Source organism: Saccopteryx bilineata, chromosome 1 (genome assembly GCF_036850765.1).
Source record: "Saccopteryx bilineata isolate mSacBil1 chromosome 1, mSacBil1_pri_phased_curated, whole genome shotgun sequence".
Lineage (NCBI taxonomy): Eukaryota > Metazoa > Chordata > Mammalia > Chiroptera > Emballonuridae > Saccopteryx > Saccopteryx bilineata.
The window spans coordinates 224,086,894-224,107,478 of NC_089490.1; the positions used below are offsets into that span (position 1 = coordinate 224,086,894).

At 40.4% G+C, this 20,585-nt stretch overlaps 1 protein-coding gene across 1 annotated transcript; it reads right to left on the reverse strand.

Moving 5' to 3' along the window:
• Positions 1-9,582: 9,582 nt before the first annotated feature.
• HNRNPU (heterogeneous nuclear ribonucleoprotein U) lies at positions 9,583-19,977 on the reverse strand. Its single transcript, XM_066236488.1, has 14 exons — positions 19,148-19,977; positions 18,144-18,255; positions 17,985-18,058; positions 15,894-16,033; positions 15,270-15,369; positions 14,728-14,840; positions 14,152-14,415; positions 13,366-13,485; positions 12,811-12,939; positions 12,552-12,720; positions 12,027-12,281; positions 11,522-11,706; positions 11,159-11,230; positions 9,583-10,691 (listed from the first exon to the last, which is right to left on the reverse strand). The coding sequence occupies exons 1-14, from the start codon at positions 19,734-19,736 to the stop codon at positions 10,638-10,640; spliced, it is 2,376 nt and encodes a 791-aa protein (XP_066092585.1). The 5' UTR covers positions 19,737-19,977; the 3' UTR covers positions 9,583-10,637.
• Between the last annotated feature and the right edge of the window lie 608 nt (positions 19,978-20,585).

Here is a 20,585-nt window from a genome sequence, read left to right on the forward strand (position 1 = left end):
GTCTTTTTTACACTTAGTGAACATTTTATAAACTTATTCCGACCCTAAACCTGTCAGTAGAGCATCTAGTGAACTTGTCATACTTGCCTTAAAAACAAAGACACAATCGTATTACTGTACCCTTACAAATGAGGGAATGCTTCCTGGTTTCTTAAACCAATGCTTACTAGTGTAAGACTTAAAATTAATGGACTGTATCACTTTGCAAATTATTTTTAAAATGTATCCATTGCTTGACACTATTCTTCCATTTCTTACGACAAAGATTGTTTTTAACTGCTCTAAATATTTTTAGGAAGTATGCAGGGATTTTTGTTTTTGGTGGTTTTTTTTCTGAAGCTGGAAACGGGGAGAGACAGACAGACTCCCACATGCGCCTGACCGGGATCCACCCGGCACACCCACCAGGGGGCGATGCTCTGCCCCTCCAGGGCGTCGCTCTGCTGCGACCAGAGCCACTCTAGCGCCTGGGGCAGAGGCCAAGGAGCCATCCCCAGCGCCCGGGCCATCTTTGCTCCAGTGGAGCCTTGGCTGTGGGAGGGGAAGAGAGAGACAGAGAGGAAGGAGGGGGGTGGGGTGGAGAAGCAAATGGGCGCTTCTCCTATGTGCCCTGGCCGGGAATCGAACCCGGGTCCCCCGCATGCCAGGCCGACACTCTACCGCTGAGCCACCCGGCCAGGGCCAGGAAGTATGCAGGGTTTTAATTTAAGTAGAACTTAAATATATACACAGCATGCAAAAAGTGTTTCCCAAACTTTGGTGCAAAGGAAAAAACAATGTGCAGGATTACATATACACAGTATTAAACTGATGTAAATAAGACAACTATAATTCAGTCAACTGCCATCATAAAAGCACCCAAGATCCAACTAAGTCCACAGCATTTATTCAGGAAAAAATTCTCCCTTTCCAAAGCAATGAAAAAATTTGTATTTTTCTGAAGTGAAAAGTGGGGAGGCAGAGACAGACTCCTGCATGTGCCCAACTGGGATCTACCCTGGCATGCCCACCAGGGGGCAATGCTCTGCCCATCTGGGACACTACTGCGTAGCAAGAGTAGCCATTCTAGCGCCTGAGGCGGAGGCCTTGGAGCCATCCTCACACCCAGGCCAACTTTGCTCCAGTGGAGCCTTGGCTGCAGCAAGGGAGGAGAGAGGTAAAAAGGAGAAAGGGAAGGGTGGATTAGCAGATGGGCACTTCTCTGTGCCCTGGCCGTAAATCGAACCCAGGGCATCCACATGCTGGGCTGATTCTCTACCAGTGAGAAAACCAGCCAAGGCCCTATTTTTTGTTTTAATAAATATCAACATTAAATACAAGCTACAGGTCTTCCTCATTAAGAAATGATAAATATGAAAAGAGACAAGAGTGGACCAGATGATAGCATTATTACTGGTCCTATCACTCATCACAGTAAGCTAAAGAAGTAACAAGGAAGAGATGTCCTAAAACTATTTGTTCTGTAGCCCCTTAGAAAGGGCATGTGGGGCTCACTCCAGTTCAGATCAAGAGAGTATTACCCCTCTCATGCCCACCTTTTCCAGTGGCTGTCACGATGCAGGTGAGGATGTGTAGGCTGTGGTTTACTGGATGCCACAACTAGTGAATGACTGTCAAGCAGCTGCCGTTAACAGATTTTTATTGATCCTAATCATCTGGCAGCCACCAAAGGAACGACTTTGGGCAATGATAAGGGAAGGTTATCAGAAAGGGAAATCTAACAAGTGCCCATTCTTACTGACACAATTTAATGCTGAATGCAGACTACGTTACTCAATTTATCATGACCAAATACAGTTTAAAAAAACCCATGATGTGACACTCATGTTAAGAGGCAACTTCATGAGTGGGGGAAAAATTGAAGAGTATTAATCAAATCTGGTATTTTAACAAATTGTCTGGACCACTTACGTTCTTAGCTTCAGTTTACAAATATACCTAAGAAACAAAACCAGACAACTGGATTAAACAATGAAAGGCCCTTCCAGCTCTAGCACACAGTGATTACACCTTACCCTGCGTGAGAGAGAAGCTTCTCTCTCTGCTGGTAAAACTTTCCAAGCCCTTCACCAACAACAAGGTGAGTTTCCTTTTCATAGCCGAATGATTTCATAAATTGGAGACCTGGATAAAAACAGGAAGTTGTAACATTTATTTAGTTGATTACTTTTTAAAGGTCATTTCCAAAGCTTACATGATGGTTAATACTTTGTATTTTAACTAGTAAGATACTAAAATGTATGAAAGTATTAATGAATTAAGACTATGTTTAATGTACTCCAGGACCTTTATCACATTGCTACTGGACACCTTTGAGAAAGTGTCCAAGTAGGTCTTGACACTTCCCTTTCTGGTTGTTCCAATCCATTCCCACTCTGCCATCCAACTTTGCAAGTCAAGTCCAAAGCAACTGTATTTTTTTTTTTTTTTGTATTTTTCTGCAGTTGGAAACTGGGAGGCAGTCAGACTCCCACATGCACCCGACCAGGATCCACCAGGCATGCCCACCAGGGGGCGATGCTCTGCCCATCTGGGGCGTTGCTCTGTTGCAACCAGAGCCATTCTAGCGCCTGAGGCAGAGGCCATAGAGCCATCCTCAGCGCCCGGGCCAACCCTGCTCCAATGGAGCCTTGGCTGCGGAAGGGGGAGAGACAGAGAGGAAGGAGAGGGGGAGGGGTGGAAAAGCAGATGGGCACTTCTGTGTGCCCTGGCTGGGAATCGAACCCGGGACTCCCGCACACCAGGCCGATGCTCTACCACTGAGCCAACCGGCCAGGGCCAGCAACTGTATTTTTAGTGCACCCTGGACCACCATACCTGAGTTCATGCCTCTGCTCCAACTTTTTCATTTCACTTCAAATACCTTTTTCCTACTTCTTCTCTGTAACCTTAATTTATTTATTTAGAGAAAAAGGGAGTGCCAGAAACACTGATTTGTTTTCTGTGTGTGCCCTGACCAGGGATCAAACTGGCAACCTTTGCAACTAACCAAGCTATCCCACCAGGCTCTCTGTAACACTTCCCATTCTTTTGGTCACTAACCTCTAAGAATTAAGACACCTTATTTAGGTTCTTATACTCCTGTTTCATGTTCTAACAGGTGGCACTTTCACTGGTCAGTGACTTATGCTCCAAGTAGAATCTAAGTTTCTTATTGTCAAGAACCCCTCTTGACATTTCAGCCAAGTATCTGGCAAAAAACAGCCAACGCCATGTTTGTTGTACTAAATGTTCACTTCACAAGCGAAGGTACAGAGATCAGATTCCCTTCTCATCCACACACTTCTGATTTTAATCTGAGAGAGTAACCTACCTTCCGAGCCCGCTTGCACTTCCAGCTGCCCCACATCCTTCCATGTTGCAGGAATTCCGAAATTTCATACTAGGTGATAGAGCAGTAGGTACCAGCTAAATAGCTGATTAAAATAGAATTGTGGTCATTAGTTTTTAAGACTTTTTGTGGCTTATCTATCATACCTATTTTAACTTTCTAGTGCTTTATGCATTTCCCCCTTCCCTCACCCCTCCCCTTTGCTTTTCCTTGACTATTTGCTTTTACATTTCAATAAAAGGACCTCTGGGAATTTAAAATTAACTAGGTTTTCTCTGCACTTGTGATTTATATTGACCGAGCTAGGCAACAAGAGATCTTGACTATCCCTAGTATCATTTGATTTGCAAGCATCTCTTTAGTCTACGTACCTCTACTCCATCGCTGGCTTCCCTTTGCTTCGATTATATAATGCGAGGAGGTCTATATAATAAATTCAGGATTCCTGTTTATGCACTTTTCAGCACAGAGCTAGGGATCAAACAGGGTTTGAATCCTCTATTCCTAGGTAAAAATCTGTTGCAGATGGGGGTCAAGGCACCCCTTTAAAAGTCATGTTAATGTATACACTATGCTTTGGGTAAGCAGAAAACCTTAATGAGGAAAGTAGAAAAATTAAAACGATTGTTGTAATTGATTTAATGGTCCTCTAAAATAAAAGTATTCTTGGAAGCATCTTAAAATATGGTCCAGTACTCATCAAATCAGGTCAGTATAATATACCAATATCCTCTACCACCCAACTACTATTATCTTATACTTCTTTTGCACATTAAGTTCCATCTTTAATTTTCTCTTAAAAGTTAAGCTTTAGGGATGAAAAACTTATGAAGGCATTTTTCAAAGTATTGCACTTCACAGTCTGTAACATGAGCACTACAGATTAATATGTTGTAAATAAGTCTTTTGAACCCCTGCATTTGTCTTTCTCTTCCCTTTCTAGAATCAGGACGACTTTCTCCCCAAGCAGTTCTACCTTGAAAAAGCTATCAGTGCCCTGGCCGGATGGCTCAGTTGGTTAGAGCATCATCCCGAAGCACAGAGGTTGCTGGTTCAATCCCTGGTCAGGGCACATACCGGAACAGATCTATGTTCCTGTTTCTGTCTCTTTCACTCTCTCTGTCCCTTATATCTCACTGAAATCAATAAATAAAAAAAATTTAAGAAAAAAAAAAGCTATCAGTGACATTATGAGCAAGTACTGTTCACGTTCAAGGTTTAGATCAATTTAACAGATACCTGTTCCACCTTTTTTCTAGGAATAACTGCCCTTAGGGGATCAAAGTAAACAATCTGAATGGACTGGTTTCTTAAAGGATGCATTTCCACAGAAACCTTTCTTTCTATGAGGAAGAGTCATGTGAAATGAAATGTTTTATTATCTAAATCCAAAGCTTATTTTGGAAGCAAATTTCATTTTTTCTGAAATGAACAAAAGTAGTTATGAATCTACCTTTTACTATGAAACCTAAATTGTCTTCTCTTCAGAAGCCATTAGATTTTTAGTTGATTAAAACTATTTCATTGAGCTACATTTCAAATCAGCATTTCACCAAAATAATTATGCAATATATAAGTAGAAAAAATAAATTTCCTCTAAGTTCCTTATTAAGTTTTAAACTTCAGGGCAACAAGACATTCTATATTCTGGACTGGTAAAGCTTACATTGAGCCTTATTCCTTCTCTTTATAATTTAACTTTGCTTCCTAGAATATCACTTAATTACTTAAAAGATCTGTCATTCTTACCAACTTTTATATAAGCTAATAAAAATATTTGTTTAGTATAGATGCAAAAAGTTTTGGGGAAATTTAAGAACATAGGTATGCTAAACCCCTTTTGGGGGGGGGGGCATTAGAATGCTGTATTTAAACTCTACCAGTAGGGAGGACATTACAACAAATGTCTAGCAAAAAGTTAAACAAGGAATTAAAACATTAGAATAAGACTGGGCTCTATTTGCATATACAGCTTTAAACCTATGCAAGAGGACCGCCAATTACTAACACACCACACCAAATACTTGTTATGCAAAGGAAAATCAGAATCTTTCCTGTTATAGAACCTACCATTTGATTACCAAATTTCTCCCTTTCTCCATCTTTTCAAAATAAAGGGAATTTTAATTAAGGTGGATTAAGGTGATCCTGGAAGCCCAATGTAACAAGTGTTAAATGTACAAGCAGCAATTAATTTGGAATACCTATTGGAATCACTGGAACACATTTAGTTGGGCCCTTTTACTCTTCCACACAGCACATTCACATGGACAGACTAAGGAAAAGGAGATGAAATTCAAATCAGCACAGTTTTTGCTTTATTACTTTTCAAAAAAAAATAGTGAAGTTGGAACCTTTTATATTGTACTTAACCATAAAAATCTCTCATAGCTACCTTGAAAATTAACCTGTTAGTTGTCATTTAAATGCCAGTCTTTCCGAAGTACTGCTTTTATCTCCTCTCCTCTCTGCATGCCTTACCACTAGAGTTTTTGCCATTTGAGTTCATTGTCTATACTGGCCATTTCACTGTTCTTGGTGGCATTTTTTTTTTTGGCTGGTAGTAATTTGTGGCAATGCTTCAAGTACTTTGCAAACACAGGTTTTAATTGGACAAAACTAATCTTATTTCCTGTAAGATCATGGAATGGCAGGAAAGAACATGCCACAAATAGGTGTATCAGGCGCTATGAACTCTCCAGCCTGTAATCTCAGCATATCCTCCAGACTCTCGGGCTGGACAGGTTCACGAGCAACCGCTGTGCTGCCACTGGTAGGCACAGCACTGTGACTTTACTGGTGCAACAACTGAACCTTTCTGTGCATTCCTCTATTTGTCTAGGCTGTAAATATCTCATTACTTTGATTATAGTTGATTTCTCATACCCACAGTTCCAGCTTTGTTTAAAAGCAAAACCCCTGTTCCTTGTCAAGTTGCAAGTTAATGCTGAATCCTGGCATGAAAAGGGAGAAAAAAATTATATTCCTAGGTAATTACGAGTAAACACATGGTTAAAGTTCCTTGTCCCAAAATCTCACCTAACCAAGCAGTCATTATGGGGCCCGGGCCTGTCAGTTATCTGATCCATTCCTTCCCCTAACACCGGATCTACAATCACAACTAAAATTACTGATGGTCTACATCAGCGGTCCTCAACCTGTGGGTCGCGACCCCGGCGGAAATGGCTTTAGGCAACCCGTGTTTTGGTCAGGTCGTTCGACCCCCGCCGGGGTCGTGACCCACAGGTTGAGAACCGCTGGTCTACATAATACTGAAACATTGTACTTATTAATTCTAGGTTAACATTTTTCTTTTTCCAGTCCATCCCTTATAGACTAAATGAAGTTCCTTGAGCAAATTAAACATATTCAATCACCTGTATTTTTAGTCAAATGGCTAGGATTGAGTCTATACTTCTCAGTGTGTTAATCTTTGTTAGCCATTCCCTCCTACCTAAAGCTCTTTATGTACCTGTAATAGTAATACTAGATTAAGAGAAAAACAAAAACACTTGGGCATTAGAACACCCTAAATAAAAAACCCAAATGTTACACTGGCTAACCCTGCCACTTGCATGTTTTACTGTGGAAGTGGAGGCATGGCAGGGCCAAAAAGAAAATCCAATTTTAAAAATTACTCAAATAAGAATCTTCATATCAAAAGGGTATTAATTGCTTAACCATTTTTAGATAAGTTTAGGCAACTACTGATTTGAAGATCCTGTGGTTTGCATGACTAATAAATGCAATTTGCTGTTTAGTGAACTAAGGCAGTTGATAGTTACCCAAAGCACTAATGGCTCCTTAAAACTTGATGACTGCCAGGTCACACTCTTGTTTCTATTAACTATTACTAAAATGCTAAAACTTGCACGTTTTTCTCAAGAGTACTAGAAATACGAAGTTAGATTCAAATGATTTCAAAAAAATTTATCATGACCATCCTCCCAGAATATTTCAGTGACTATTCTGGAGGGTTGAGCAGTAGAGAATTACTCTGCTACAAAAATCCCATCCTTTTTAAGACATTTTAGTGTGTGTAAAAAGGAAATTGTTAACTATGCTTTCCAGATGTGCCTTTATGTCTAAACTAACATCAAAAAGTAAGACTTGGACTATAATAGAAGTTTAGGCCTTCTTTAGTACAAGTTTAACCTGGTTTGGGCTTTTTAAAAACGTAAGACATACTCTTGTAAATTGACAGATCGCAGGAGGGTCTATACTGCTAAAAACTTAAAATATTTCATCATTTTTTCACTTAAGTGGGACCCACTATAAAAATAATCCTAGGACAAAAAAGCCAATTTACATTATTTTAAAAAGTCAATTTCCTCAACTGAGGCAAATATGAAATACAGAATACAATCTGTGCATGAATGCAAACTCTCCAGGTTGGTGACATTACTATTCCTGGAACACTTCCAAGTACTTTTTCAAGGAAAAATGTAAGCTTTAAAAATTTTTCCCTAGTGGTTAGGCACCTGGTTTTGTATTTCTGATTTTCAGACAGGATCTATCCTAGGCAAATGGGAGCTTATTCTTTTGTGGATTTAACATCTTTCATCATTTCAACATCAAATCAATTTAACTTGTGCTCCTTTTTAAGATTTCACCTCACTGCTTGGGTATGAAGGCCAGAAGCTCGACAGTGTCCTCAGTCAGAGCCAGAGCCCTCTATCAAATGCTAGATCCATGTAAAAAGCAAGTAGACCTGTGTAACAAGATGTGTCTCCACCAGCAACAAAGCATGGTCAGGTCAGTCATGTCAGTGGATTTGCTTCATTTCTATTTTGCATTTTTTCTTTCCCTGATTAACCTTTTGTGTTGTTTTATTACTATTGTAGTTGATCAATCTGATCCAACTCGAGTTGGTATGTGTAGACCTTTCTAGTGAAAAGCATCCCTTAAACGGACAGCAATCTCACAGGTGAGTTTTCTCCAGGTATACTTGGGATCTTTGTTCAGCACTATACCTTTTTTATTTTGTTTTGTTTTCCAAGAGAGGTAGGCAAGGGAAGAATGAGTAAACCATTTCTCATTCCCATTTTCCTATGCTAAACTTGGCAATGGCCTCTCTCTTTTGCTTGTTATTTGGTACACTCCGTTTTGAATATTTTATATAAACTAAAGTTTATTTTTCATATAACCTGAGACATTGATTATGATCTTGGGACTCCTTAAAAATTTGTTTCCTGGACAGCATTTTTCTCTACCCCATCTCTCTTCCCAAAAGTTCTGGACTACACAAGCATGACAGTCTATCAAATAGTGCCTGTCACTCTGGCCATTATACTTCCACTATAATTAGAATACAATTCCTTAAAAAGCAATTTTAAACTAGAAGGTATATTCAAGATTTTTAAAAGGCTTTACCTAAACATTTAGGAAACCTGAACATTGTGATTAGCAACAAAGTTTGAATTCCCACCCCTGGGTTTAAATTAAGTCTATGCAACCCTAGTAATAATGTATACTGCAAAGCAGATCATGCTAGTGACTACCCACAGTAAGCTAATTGCTAAAGACATACTTTGGTGATTAACCTCGTTCCAAAAATACCTCAACTGAGCCTACCCTTCACACCAACACCTAAAACTCAACTCCAGCTCAGCTTGTAGCAAAAAATAAATAAAATCCTAGTATGTTACAAATCTGATTTAAAGTGACTAAAACAAAAATCTAAGCAATCAAACAAACCTAAACTTACCAGAAGCAACCTAAACAACAAAACACTAGACTAAAATTTTAGTTCTACAGTTTGACTCTTTAGAGGGTCCTTTATAAGATTAAGTGTTCTGTGCAAACCCAATAAAATTACAGTTAGGGGATCTAATGTAATCACATAACTACAGTTAAGTTAGCAGTGTTGTGTAGTAGTGAAATAAATGACTGGCTTGCATGATGGCTTCTAAAAGCATCTATTCCCAGAGTTTCATGTATTATATATGCATATAAGGTATCAGATGAGGACAGCCATTAGCATTTTGTAAAGACGATAAACTGAGTGTTAACTTCTCCCAGCCATTACCTTTTTCCCCTCATTAAATATTAAGTCATCTGCAGGGGAGGGGAAGAATTCAACTTTACTTCATAAGTCAACTGTCAGTAGTATACATTTAAGTTTTGAAAACCTAAATGTTCCAAGTACAGAGTAAAGGATAAGCTGTCCAGAAAGCACACAAAAGTTTTCTCCTCTTGGGAGTTTTAAAAAGGGATTTTGAACCTTGATGGCGAGAATCCCAAAACAAGAGTAAAATGAATTCTTTTTATTGCAAACAAACGTCTAAATTAATTTCTCCACCCACTTTCTTTAGAAAGAAAAAGAAATCAGCAGGCTAAGGAGATACCCATTCAAGAACTGACATGATTAAAAATTAAGATATAAATGGGTGACTCACAATTGCATTAGCTTACAAAGATGGTGGAGTTAACTACTACAAGCACACTAGTTATACAGTATTTTGTGGGAGAAGGGCATACAGACATAGCTAACTTCATATAGATCCCATTAGACAACTGGATTTACAACAAGTTTTTTTAATAAGAAATGGGCAAAGCCAGCTTTCTTTTCAGAATCAAAATGCAGAACAAATGGAAAAATTATGGTATTTAACCTTCACAAGTTTGAGCCTCCACAAATAATGCAACCAAGTTTTACATTTTTAACAGCCCTTCTACATACACTCCATCTTCTCTATCTTGGATCCAAGTATTATCTTAATTCAATTATGCCAATCCCATTGTTATTTAAAAAGAAAAGCCTTCCCAGTTATTGTCAGAAACTACTGTTTAGCTTACCCCCTCCACTACTCAGCAAACTACAGAGAGGATGGAGTGTAATATGAGCAATACAGAGTCTTATGCAATTCATGAGGACCACTTAGTCCTTTCATGAATCTGGTTGCTAACATTTCTATTATATTGTGACAATGACTCCCGACTGTTATCTCTGAGAAATGGGGGGAGTAAATTCTTAATAAAAGACACCAGGTACAAAGCAACATTTTACTTTTGTTGTGATAAAAAAAAAAAAGTCACATTTTACAGATAAAATGTAGAACCCTGAAATACTGACACATTCTCTTATCGTGCACAATGCTGAGGTTCTCTTACGATTCACTTTAAAACTGCAATTAAAAATGTACAAAAAAGAAAAGAAAAAAAATCAACCCACAAAGCTTCTAAAAAAGGAACCCGCAGGCACTTCCTCTTGTGGAATGTTTAAAAAGTTAGCCTACTAAAGAAAACAGTCGACTTCTTGTGAAGGTTTTGGAGAAATATGTATCAGTTCGTTTTATTTGGGTATTCAATAATATCCTTGGTGATAATGCTGACTCCATGGCTTCTGACCCCAGAATTGCTGTAAGAGAAAATTTTTTTTTTAAAGAAAAAACATCAATAAGCCACTCAAACTGCTTTTAGGAAATGACAATGAATCTAAGAGTAATTGCTGGAAACAAATTTATTCCTGTCATACCTGATTTCTATCAAACCACATTCAATTAGTATTAATAGCCCATTATTATCAATAAGCACATTATAAAAAGGAAACACATCAGGACTTGGTTAGTTTATACAATTAAAGCTAGTAATAAAAAGAACCATATGTATTAAAATACTACTTTATTAAAAAAATATTAAGTTACAACAAACTCCAACCTATTTTGCCTTCAAAAGATAAGATTACGGCTATGACTTCAACACAATTCATATATTGCCCTGTAACACAAACATTTTAACCCCTGGATTAAGATCTTTTTGAAGAATGATTCTTATGAACTCAAAATACAGTTTAATGTACATAAAAGCACAGAAGAAATTACTTACACCCTGCTGCCACTGGTTGTAGCCCTGAGATTGATTTTTATAGCCACGATTGTTTCCTCGTCCTCTGAAGTTCTAAAATTTAAAAACAAAAATCTTTCAGAACTCACAGCACTTCTAAGAAGGGTTTGTACATGGGAGGGCTGAGGGGCACAACACAGAAATGGACAGTTAGTTGCTAGTTAGTGTGCCTGCAAATCAAACTTAAATAAGTAAACTTGTTTTGACTACCATCACTGTTTTTTCTGATGTAAATGTATTCACACTGTGTTCCTTAGAATTCTTACTGAGGCTATGCAGCATAAGCTTACTCTTCTAAGACTAATTTACATGTAATCAGTGCCTGCAAGGATCATAAATCATTACCTGGTTGTAGTTCCCTCTGTTGGGCATTCCACCTCTGTTGTAGTTCCCCCCTCTGTTTGAATATCCACCTCGGCTGCTAAAGACAGGGCCACGAGGGTATGGATAGCCAATTCCACCACTTCCGCCTCCACCACCTCTCTGTGGCATGTTGCCCCTCCTGTTATATCCACCACGATTCCCGGGAGCTAAAAACGAGATATTTTATAGTTTATAATGTGTTGTACCTCCTTTATACATCTAACTTAGGGTTCTTATGGACCATTCCTTCATTTTAGGTGAAAACTAAATGTTTCAAGACAAAAGTACCATTTAATGTAACCAGTCACATAATCTAGGTGTGTATACTACCCAAATCACATTAAAACTTTAACCAGAAGAGCTATAATCAACCTGAGGATCCCATTTCCAACGTGAATTCAGCTAAGGAACATGTAGACCCACATTACAAGATTCCCACTTGTTTCGATCTTGAACCAAATCAACAGTATACTCAATATTAACTTGCCTCCTCCTCGGAAATTTCCACCTCGCATATTAAATCCCCCACGTCCTCTATGGCCACCACCTCTGTTAAACTGGTTCTTGCCACTCTTATTTTTATTGCTCTTCTTTGAACCAGTGTTCTGCTTCTTTTCTGGGGGAAGAGCCTTTTTGCTTTCTTCCTTATACTGCTCCAAAAGTTTTTGGGCTTCCTCCTTCTGAAGCTCGACATAGGTTATTTCATCAAAACACTCAGCTACCTCTGGCAGTGTAAAGTTTCCTACAAGGAATAAAGTGAGGTTAACACACATTCACAATCCTTTAACCTAAAATTTTTGAATGGCTTTGTTTTTCAACACACACTAGACCATGCCGATTCCTAGTTTACTAACACATTTTCCTAAATATAGTAATAAGCCGAACATATTTATAAACAGTTAATGTAACTCCTGAAACAATATTACTAGCAGAAAAGCAGAAAATGTTAACTGAAGTTTACAGATAAAAATCACTTAAAGATTTAACATAAATACAGAATTTAATTCCATGCCTTTCATTTTGAGAACTGCATGTTCTGGTAGGTCTTTTCCTTCTACTTCTGCTTTCTTCTGTGTTCTCTGCTTGTATTCTTCATCCTTTGGGCAAACTACAACAGCTTTTCGTTGGAAGCCGGCAAACAGGCACATTTTCCTCCTCTGGGCAGCAGCAGACACATTTGTCTTAGAGGGAAAAAAAAGTTGATTTATTAATTCTCCACCAAACCCAAACCAAATTCTGTTATTTTTTTCAATTTCAGAACGACAGCTTACCTGATCCAGAATGAAATTTCGCTTCTTCCGGGCAGCAATCTCAATAAACTTTCCAAGACATTGTGGGGCTCTCTGCAGCAGTGTGTTCAGCTTTCCAGTATCTGCCATTTGCTTCTTAAAACCTGCCACCTGTTTTTTAAATTTAAAAAATTTTCTTTGAACCTATGAATCTCAAGCTAAGCTTAACTTAACATCAGCTTATATCTCTATATATGTAAAACAGGCAACATTCTAAAATTTAAATATTGTCTTTTCCCACTACTACTACAAAAAAGGGGAGCCACCATTGAACTAAGACCCTATGCTATTCAATCTTTTTAGCCGCTGGATAGTAAAAATTCAAAAGACTCTTTAGAAAAGACAAGCCTATCATTTAGAAAGCAGCTTACCCTACAGATAAAGAGCTCACCACACTCAATAACCATTTTATCTTGGCCCAAACTCCTCTAAAATGCTTTAAAAAATGAGTATAAAAAACAGGTAAAAGGATTACTTAGGTATATACCTTCTTAGCTTTTTAAAATACTGAGGTCATGCCCTAAACATTATACTTACCATCATTTTATCCATTATGGTATTTGTTCCAAGAATGTTGTATTTACCAGGATTTTCTGCTGCATGTTTAGTAACCCAAGTAGTTTTCCCAGCTCCTGGCAAGCCAATCATCATAACCACCTACAATGAAATGTTATTTCACTAATCATCACAATCCACCTAATAATTTAAGAACTGTTAACACAAAACCCACTTTATTTTTATTTTTTTAGCAAGATAGAGAGATGAAAAGCATCAACTGGTAGTTACATTTATTTCTTTTAGTTGTTCATTGATTGCTTCTCATACGTGCCTTGATTGGGAGTGACTCAAGCTGAGCCAGTAACCTTTGGTCTCAAGCCAGCGAACTCAGGGTCTGGAACCTGTGACCTCCACTACCCAAGCTTGCTTTTTTTTTTTTAAAGAGACACAAAACCCACTTCTACTATTTAAATGTTCATAGCACTATAACAAGGTAAGAGAAATATTACAGAGAAGAGTAGCAACAAAGAAAATGAAACAGCCTGATCTATGGTGGCGCAGTGGGTAAAGCGTTGACCTGGAACACTGAGGTCACCAGTTCAAAACCCTGGGCTTGCCTGGTCAAGGCATATTTGGGAGTTGATGCTTGCTGCTCCTCCCCCCTTTTTCTCTCTTTCTCTCTCATTCTAACTCTCTCTCCTCTCTAAAATGAATAAATAAAAATTAAAAAAAAAAAGAAAATGAAACAGACCAATCATCTAGCTCTGCTAAATGTCATTTTTGCCAGAGCAAAAGCAATGTTCAAATGCTTAGAAAACCACTTACTTCACAATCTTTCTTCTCTTCAGGCCCCTTTGGACCTCGAACTCGGTCTTCCAAGGGGACATTCTGGATGAAAGCATAGTCTTCAGGTATTGGAAAATATGGCTTTTCCTTCTGACCAAAATTAAATTCAACAGCACAGTTGTGGCAGAGAACATGTGGAAAGAGTGGCCGTCCAGCAAGAACTTCTTTACTGATTTTGAAGGCTACGCCAAGATCCTGTCCATTCTTTGCATAGGAAAGTTCTATTTCATCACTTTCAAAGTTCTGTTAATAGGGTGGAGAGAAGTTTTAATTTGCTTCCTATAAGACTTCTAAAACATTTCAAAATTTAAATTAGGAGTGAAACTTATCCTGAAGAAAACATTTAGCTTCAATATTAAGAGCTTTCTGGTCCCAACTCTATCCAAAGGTGGAAACAATAAATATTGTCTTGGAAAATAAGACTATATTTTTCAGGTCAACTTGATGTTAAGTAGTTTTTAATCAAAATGAATCTTAGTAGTGAATGCTGATATTGGTAAAACATTCCCCACCTACAACTTCCCATTTATACCTAAAAATATAGCTATGACTTACAGCAAAACATGTAATCACATCATTTTCATCAAACTTTTCTCCATACTCTTCAGTCTCACAGCTGCATGTTTTTATTCCTTTTAGAGAATACCCATAAGAAAAGTCTTCTTCACCTAAGGAAAGAATTAACTACCATGATATTGATTTTTCCAACAGTCCCAACGACCAACATATTTAAATATTCAAGGTTTAAAAGAAATGAGTATATATACCTAATATTCTTCCAACTTACACTAACTTTGTACTTGATATACAATTAGATATACAATTAATGAGAGCTAGGTGGATTATGGAACTAGTTGACAAACTGCATTAACAGGGATAACATTCTATCTTAACCACTGCTCAAAAAAAAACAACCATAAAAGAACAAAAACTACAATTCTACCTGTGTCTACTATGTGGTAACGTTCATCTCATTTAAAATACTATTAAAAGAATTAGATAAAAACAAGCAAAAGGTTTGGAATGCCTTCCACTCTAAATACTGAAATCAGACCCTAAACACTCAGGAGCACATAGTACTCAAATTGAAACTTTACCAAGTAACATTCCACTTGTGGTTAGAGACCAACCAATCCGAACTTCATGTATGTCAATATCTTTTGTATATAAATGCCTTACTGGGATCTTCTCTGTAACCTGAAAGTCAAATCATAAACGATTAAAATGTAAAACAAAAGATAAAAGCCTTAAACCCTGGCTTATTTTCATTTGTGCCATAAGCTAACTACAACAAACTCTTCTCTGGCTACTAATACAAAAATCACCCACTCAAGAACTTACACTGATATAAGGGTTGATAACTTGAAATAGTTTAAGTACTTCGTTAATTCACATTTAAAGTTAACAGTTAACTATTTGAAAATTATATATGCAGTACTCAACCTAAAATCAATATAAGCATATCTTTAACCTTTTTTCTCTGGAACAAAACCAAGAACCTAACTATTTTAAAACCCTTGGTGGGTCTTTTCAAATTCCTGTTTAAAAAAGAGAGAGTACCCTTAATACAAAACAGGTTGGTTGTGTATCACAAATTCTGGTAACAATAAACATGTTCAACCTTTACAAAAGTTCCAATGACACTAACAGTGTGAGGCATACAGAAACAAAGTTTCTTTAAAAAACAACCAAACAACCACCACACACAAAATTGTATTTACCTTCATTTCAAAACAGACTTTGCCTTTTGACACACCGTAAGAAGCCCTTCCTCCAGCCCAAAGAAAAGCAAAACTCTCCATAGTAAGGGAAGAAGCACTGAGGCGATCTCTTGATATTTTAAAATGTAGATCACAATTATCTGTAATTATATCAAACACCATATCATTTCTTTTGACATCCAATGTAAATATATCTGCTATGTAGACAAAACTTAGTTATTAAATTTCTGCATATATTTCTAAAGGTTGCACAGAACACTTTACATGGCATTTGATTTTTCAGTATTAAGCCCCACTCCCACCACCAAGTCACTCTTGCCAAATTATGAACTAAAGTGTAAACTATCTATAAAACTAAAAAGCACCAAGGTTTAACTTGTACTTTAAGTATATAAAATAAGACAATGTGACATCAATACATACCTGCTCTGCTCTTTACCTTGACTTAGAGGCAAGTAGTAGAGGACAGCAGGAAATCAAAGTGAAGCATGCCAGAACCAGGTAGAATTTACCAGTGCCACAGTAAAACTGAACAGAGGCCATGACCAAATATATTTTCATAGGAGTATGAGCTGATGATCCTGTACTTTCTAATTTTAAAACACCAGGTGATCTAGATCCCAAATTTTTTTCTAAAACTTGTGAAGAAGGCAGCCTTAATCTCCAGAACACAAACCTCTGTCTAATGCTGTTGCAGTACCTTGAGGTCTCCTTTCCCCAGACTTTCCTGTTACTCAACCATTGGGGATTACCCACTTCTGGGATTATCCAAATCCAAATGTCTTTAACCTAGCTACTTTTGGGTCAGTGGCTCATTAGCATGCACTTTTGAGGGAGAGCTAAAGTTAGAAAATTATTTTCTTTTCTACTGATGAGAAAAAAATTAAATCTACAGTTTGGAATTTCCCCTACACTAGCTTTGCTCTTAGAATTCCTGACCATCACTGATAGAATAAGAATATTTAAGTCAATAAGCTGTGTTCAAACCCAATATTGCACTTAACAAAATGATACTCCTAGGTGACCAGCTAAAATCTATTTCATAAATTTCACCTTTTCAAATCACTGCTTCAGTATCTTGCCAATACCTGTAGTTAACATTTATAAAACTGAACTTAACCAGTCTTTCAAATCAACTACTTTTTTAAAAGACTCCACAATCTCAACTATCTGAAGAGTACTCAATAAGAAATCAGGAGTTTTACTTAACACTCAGTAATCAGAATAAAAACAACTTGTATTCAAAAGCACCAGAATCTAAACTTCAATTCTCCAGGCTCTACAGGGCCGGTTGACACCTTAAACTCTCATTTTCCCATCATTTATTTCTACTCTTTGTTCTGGCATACTAAACTACCAAATTCTTTGGTAATAAAAATTAAATTCTGACAGCCATGGCCCACTTAGAGGTTTGCAATACTTCCTCATACTCAATTGCAACCCAACTGGGTAAAGTAGTAGTGTTTACAGCGCTGCCATTGATACCATTCGCTGCTGAAGAAAGCTAGTGGCCAGTGATGGCTCACTGCTGCTGCCTCAGGTCTTTGGAAGAAATCAACTTATGTTAAAGCAGCAGCTACTGAACTGGAATTGAGAACAGAAGAGCAGTTATTGAGAAAGTAAAATTACAATCTTTTAGTATAGGGAATATACTTGTGTGCTAATGGGAAAAGTCATTAATAAATAGGTAACTAACCCAAATAGCTCACTTAATATAGTTTCACTGAAATATGAAATTACCGTATTGAAAAAGCCTATAAAGGACGTATATGTAACCTTATATGTTTTCATTAGCGAGCCAAAAATTAGCATTAATTTTGTATTTGCACAAAGAGCTTTCAAATCATATATAAATATAACCATATTGCTAGAGCCTGTAAACGTTATCAATAGAATACAACTGATGCTAAACTAAACATTAAGCTACGAAAACCTGAATATTACAGCCATCTTCCTGCCTTTAAAAAACCGCTTTACTGCTAAGTTTTCTGCACTTAAGTTCAATGTACTACATTACATTTGCTAACATTCTGGAAACAAAAACTACATTTGCTAATTGGGGGATAAAGGGAGCGAAGCAGCTTCACTTACAAGTGTCAAGACAAACCACTGTATCATCGAAGTGTTCATCTTCTTCTTCAACAGGTGGCTGAGGAGATTTGGCTCTGAAAGACAGTATTGTCTCCTGACACAGCTTTCGTCAAAGAATCAAGATTGGGTGACAAGCAACACTGGGTAATCATCCTCTACCTGCTATACTTGTTCTCTTCAATGTACTCAAAATATCCACGGCCATGGTCTTCCCGAGGTCGTTTGACACCTCTCTTTTTATCCCCGCCTTTCTGCTCAGTTTTGCCGTCTCCTACAACACACAGCATCCCTATTTAAGAAGCCACGCCACAACACAACAAAAACAGCCCTTTTGTTTCGAGGCTCAAAAAAACCATTTCCTTGCTCGTTTTTGTAAGCGTTTTCAATCTAAGAATCAAATACGAATGCAAACAATCGGTTTGAAATTTGGGTAGTCTTAGTGACGCAGTCTAAACACACTACAAATATTGCCAGTGTATTCGAAGATTCGAGAAATCTCATGAAAAATAGCGCCGCAGAGGCCGAGCCCACGTGTATCCCGAGGAGAGTTCAGGAAGGGGGAGGGGAACAGCCCGGCCCGCGCGCCCTGCCTTGCCTTCCCCTCCCCCCACCCCCACCCGGGCCCGCGCTCCCGGAGGCCGCATTGTACTGATTTTCCGCCGCGCTCTCCCCGCCCGGCCCCTCCCGCCGGAAGTGACGTCACGCGAGCCCCTACGCTCCTCGCACAATACCGCGGCCCGGAGCCGCCAAAGCGCGCCCGCCCGGGCCCTCGGGCCTCTCCCCTCCCCCCGAAACATGTGCCTGCACCGCGCCGGCGCCACCGCGGGCCGCCGGGGCACCCCCCGCCGCCCGCGACTCCTCCTCCCAGCGGCAGCTGCAGCTCCCCCTGGTTCTCGAGCCACATAATGGAGGCGCTGCCACCACCGTCACACACACCGATCCCCAGGCCTCCCGGCTAATCCGGGATTCCCCGCGCCCCCCCTCCCCTGCCACCCTCGCTGCGGCCCCCGCCCGGCTCCTCCCCCCATGGGGCTCCGGCAGGCCTAGGCACGGCTCCCACCCGCGCGGGCCTCCCGCCGCGCACGACGTTACAACGCAGCACTCACCCGCCGCCGGAGCCCCGGGGCGACCGCCGCCTCCGCCGCCTTCCACCTTCTTCTTACCTCCCGACTGCTGCTGGCCCTGCCTGGCCCCGGGCGGCGCCACCGTCACCGCGAACAGCGAGGTGGGGCCGCTGCTCTTCCCCGCGGCCTCCTTGGCGGCCCCGCGCTGCTGTTGGGGCTGTTGCTGCGGCGTCGTCGGCGGTTGAGCCTGCTGCTCCCCGTGCCCGTTCTCGTCGCCCGCGCCTTCCTCCTCCTCGCCGAGCTCATCCTCCCCTTCCTGGAAACCCTGGTCGTCGCCGTTCTCGTCCTCCGAGGCGGCCTCCTCCTCCTCGCCTACCTCCATCTGGTCGCCATCCAGGGCGGCGATACCTTCCTCCTCTTCCTCTTCCTCCTCCTCCTCCTCGCCGCCGGTCGCGGCCTCCTGCTCGAGGCCTGCTCCCGAGCGCCCGGCGGAATCCCCGCCCAGGTCTAGGCTGCCGTTCCCAGGCTCCATGGCGGGGCGGCCCCCGGCCACCTCGTCGTCCAGCGCGGCCTGGAGTCGCTCCATGAGGTCGGCCTTGAGGCCCTTGTCGGAAAGGCGCCGCTTCTTAAGCTCCTCTTTCAGCTCCGAAACCTTCAGCTTTTTTACATTAACAGGGGAGGAACTCATGGTGAGGGCCCCAATTTACCGCTAGGCACTGGCTCAAACTCGGCTCCGCTCACTCGGCCACTAGTGGCGGCTGCTGCGGCTGCTATTCGTCCCGGGCGGCGGCTGCGGCTGCGGCTGGAGGTGGGTTCCTGCTGCAGAGCGGACCCGCCTGGTGTCGAACGGCGCCAATTCCTTTCACGGAGTTCGTGCGAGAGACGCGGAGACTCGCCTGGCGCGAGCGAGCACGCAACGTCCTCTCGCTGGGGCGGTGCCGCGCACGTAATATAGCCGCCCCGCCCCCTGTGCTGAAGGGAGCTCTGGCAGGAGGGGAGCCGGAGCGCGCTCGCGCTCTGTCCCGCCCATTACCGTACTTACCTCCCCGCCCCCCGCCGAACTCGGGGCGGGGAGTGTGGCGCAGGTCGCGCCGGATTGGCACTGAACAAATGGAGGAAGAGCAGACCGCTTTTCACTTAAACCGTCCGACTGCAACACCTATTGGCCTTTCTAGTTCTTTGGTTGCGATGCTCGTTTTGCTCTTTTCCTTTCCAACGTGGAGTCTGCTTTTATCCAGATGCTTTCAGTCCTCAATTTCAACTCGAATCCTCCGCTTTCCATCTGAGATTTGACCCAGCCAGCTATTTGTTTAAAATTCCTTATAAAAATTTTATTTCAGTTTTGACTTGTACAACACAAATGAGCAATTATTACGCTCAGGGCATTTTATTACGCTTAATATTTGGTTTAATTTTCTAAGTCCTGCCTGCGACCTGGATGTTAAATTGGGAGAAAGCAAAGGCAGAACCTTTCTTTTGTCTCGCCCACAACCCCAGCTGCAGGGCTCGGGAGGTGCAGGCTTTCCCTAGGAGCGCG

Coding starts and splice junctions, on each gene's coding strand:
- HNRNPU (XM_066236488.1), bottom strand. CDS start 19,736: ATGAGTTCCTCCCCTGTTAATGTAAAAAAGCTGAAGGTTTCGGAGCTG. Junction 15,370..15,893: donor AAGTCTGTTTTGAAATGAAG/GTAAATACAATT, acceptor TTTGACTTTCAG/GTTACAGAGAAGATCCCAGT. Junction 11,231..11,521: donor ACAGAGGGAACTACAACCAG/GTAATGATTTAT, acceptor TTTAAATTTTAG/AACTTCAGAGGACGAGGAAA.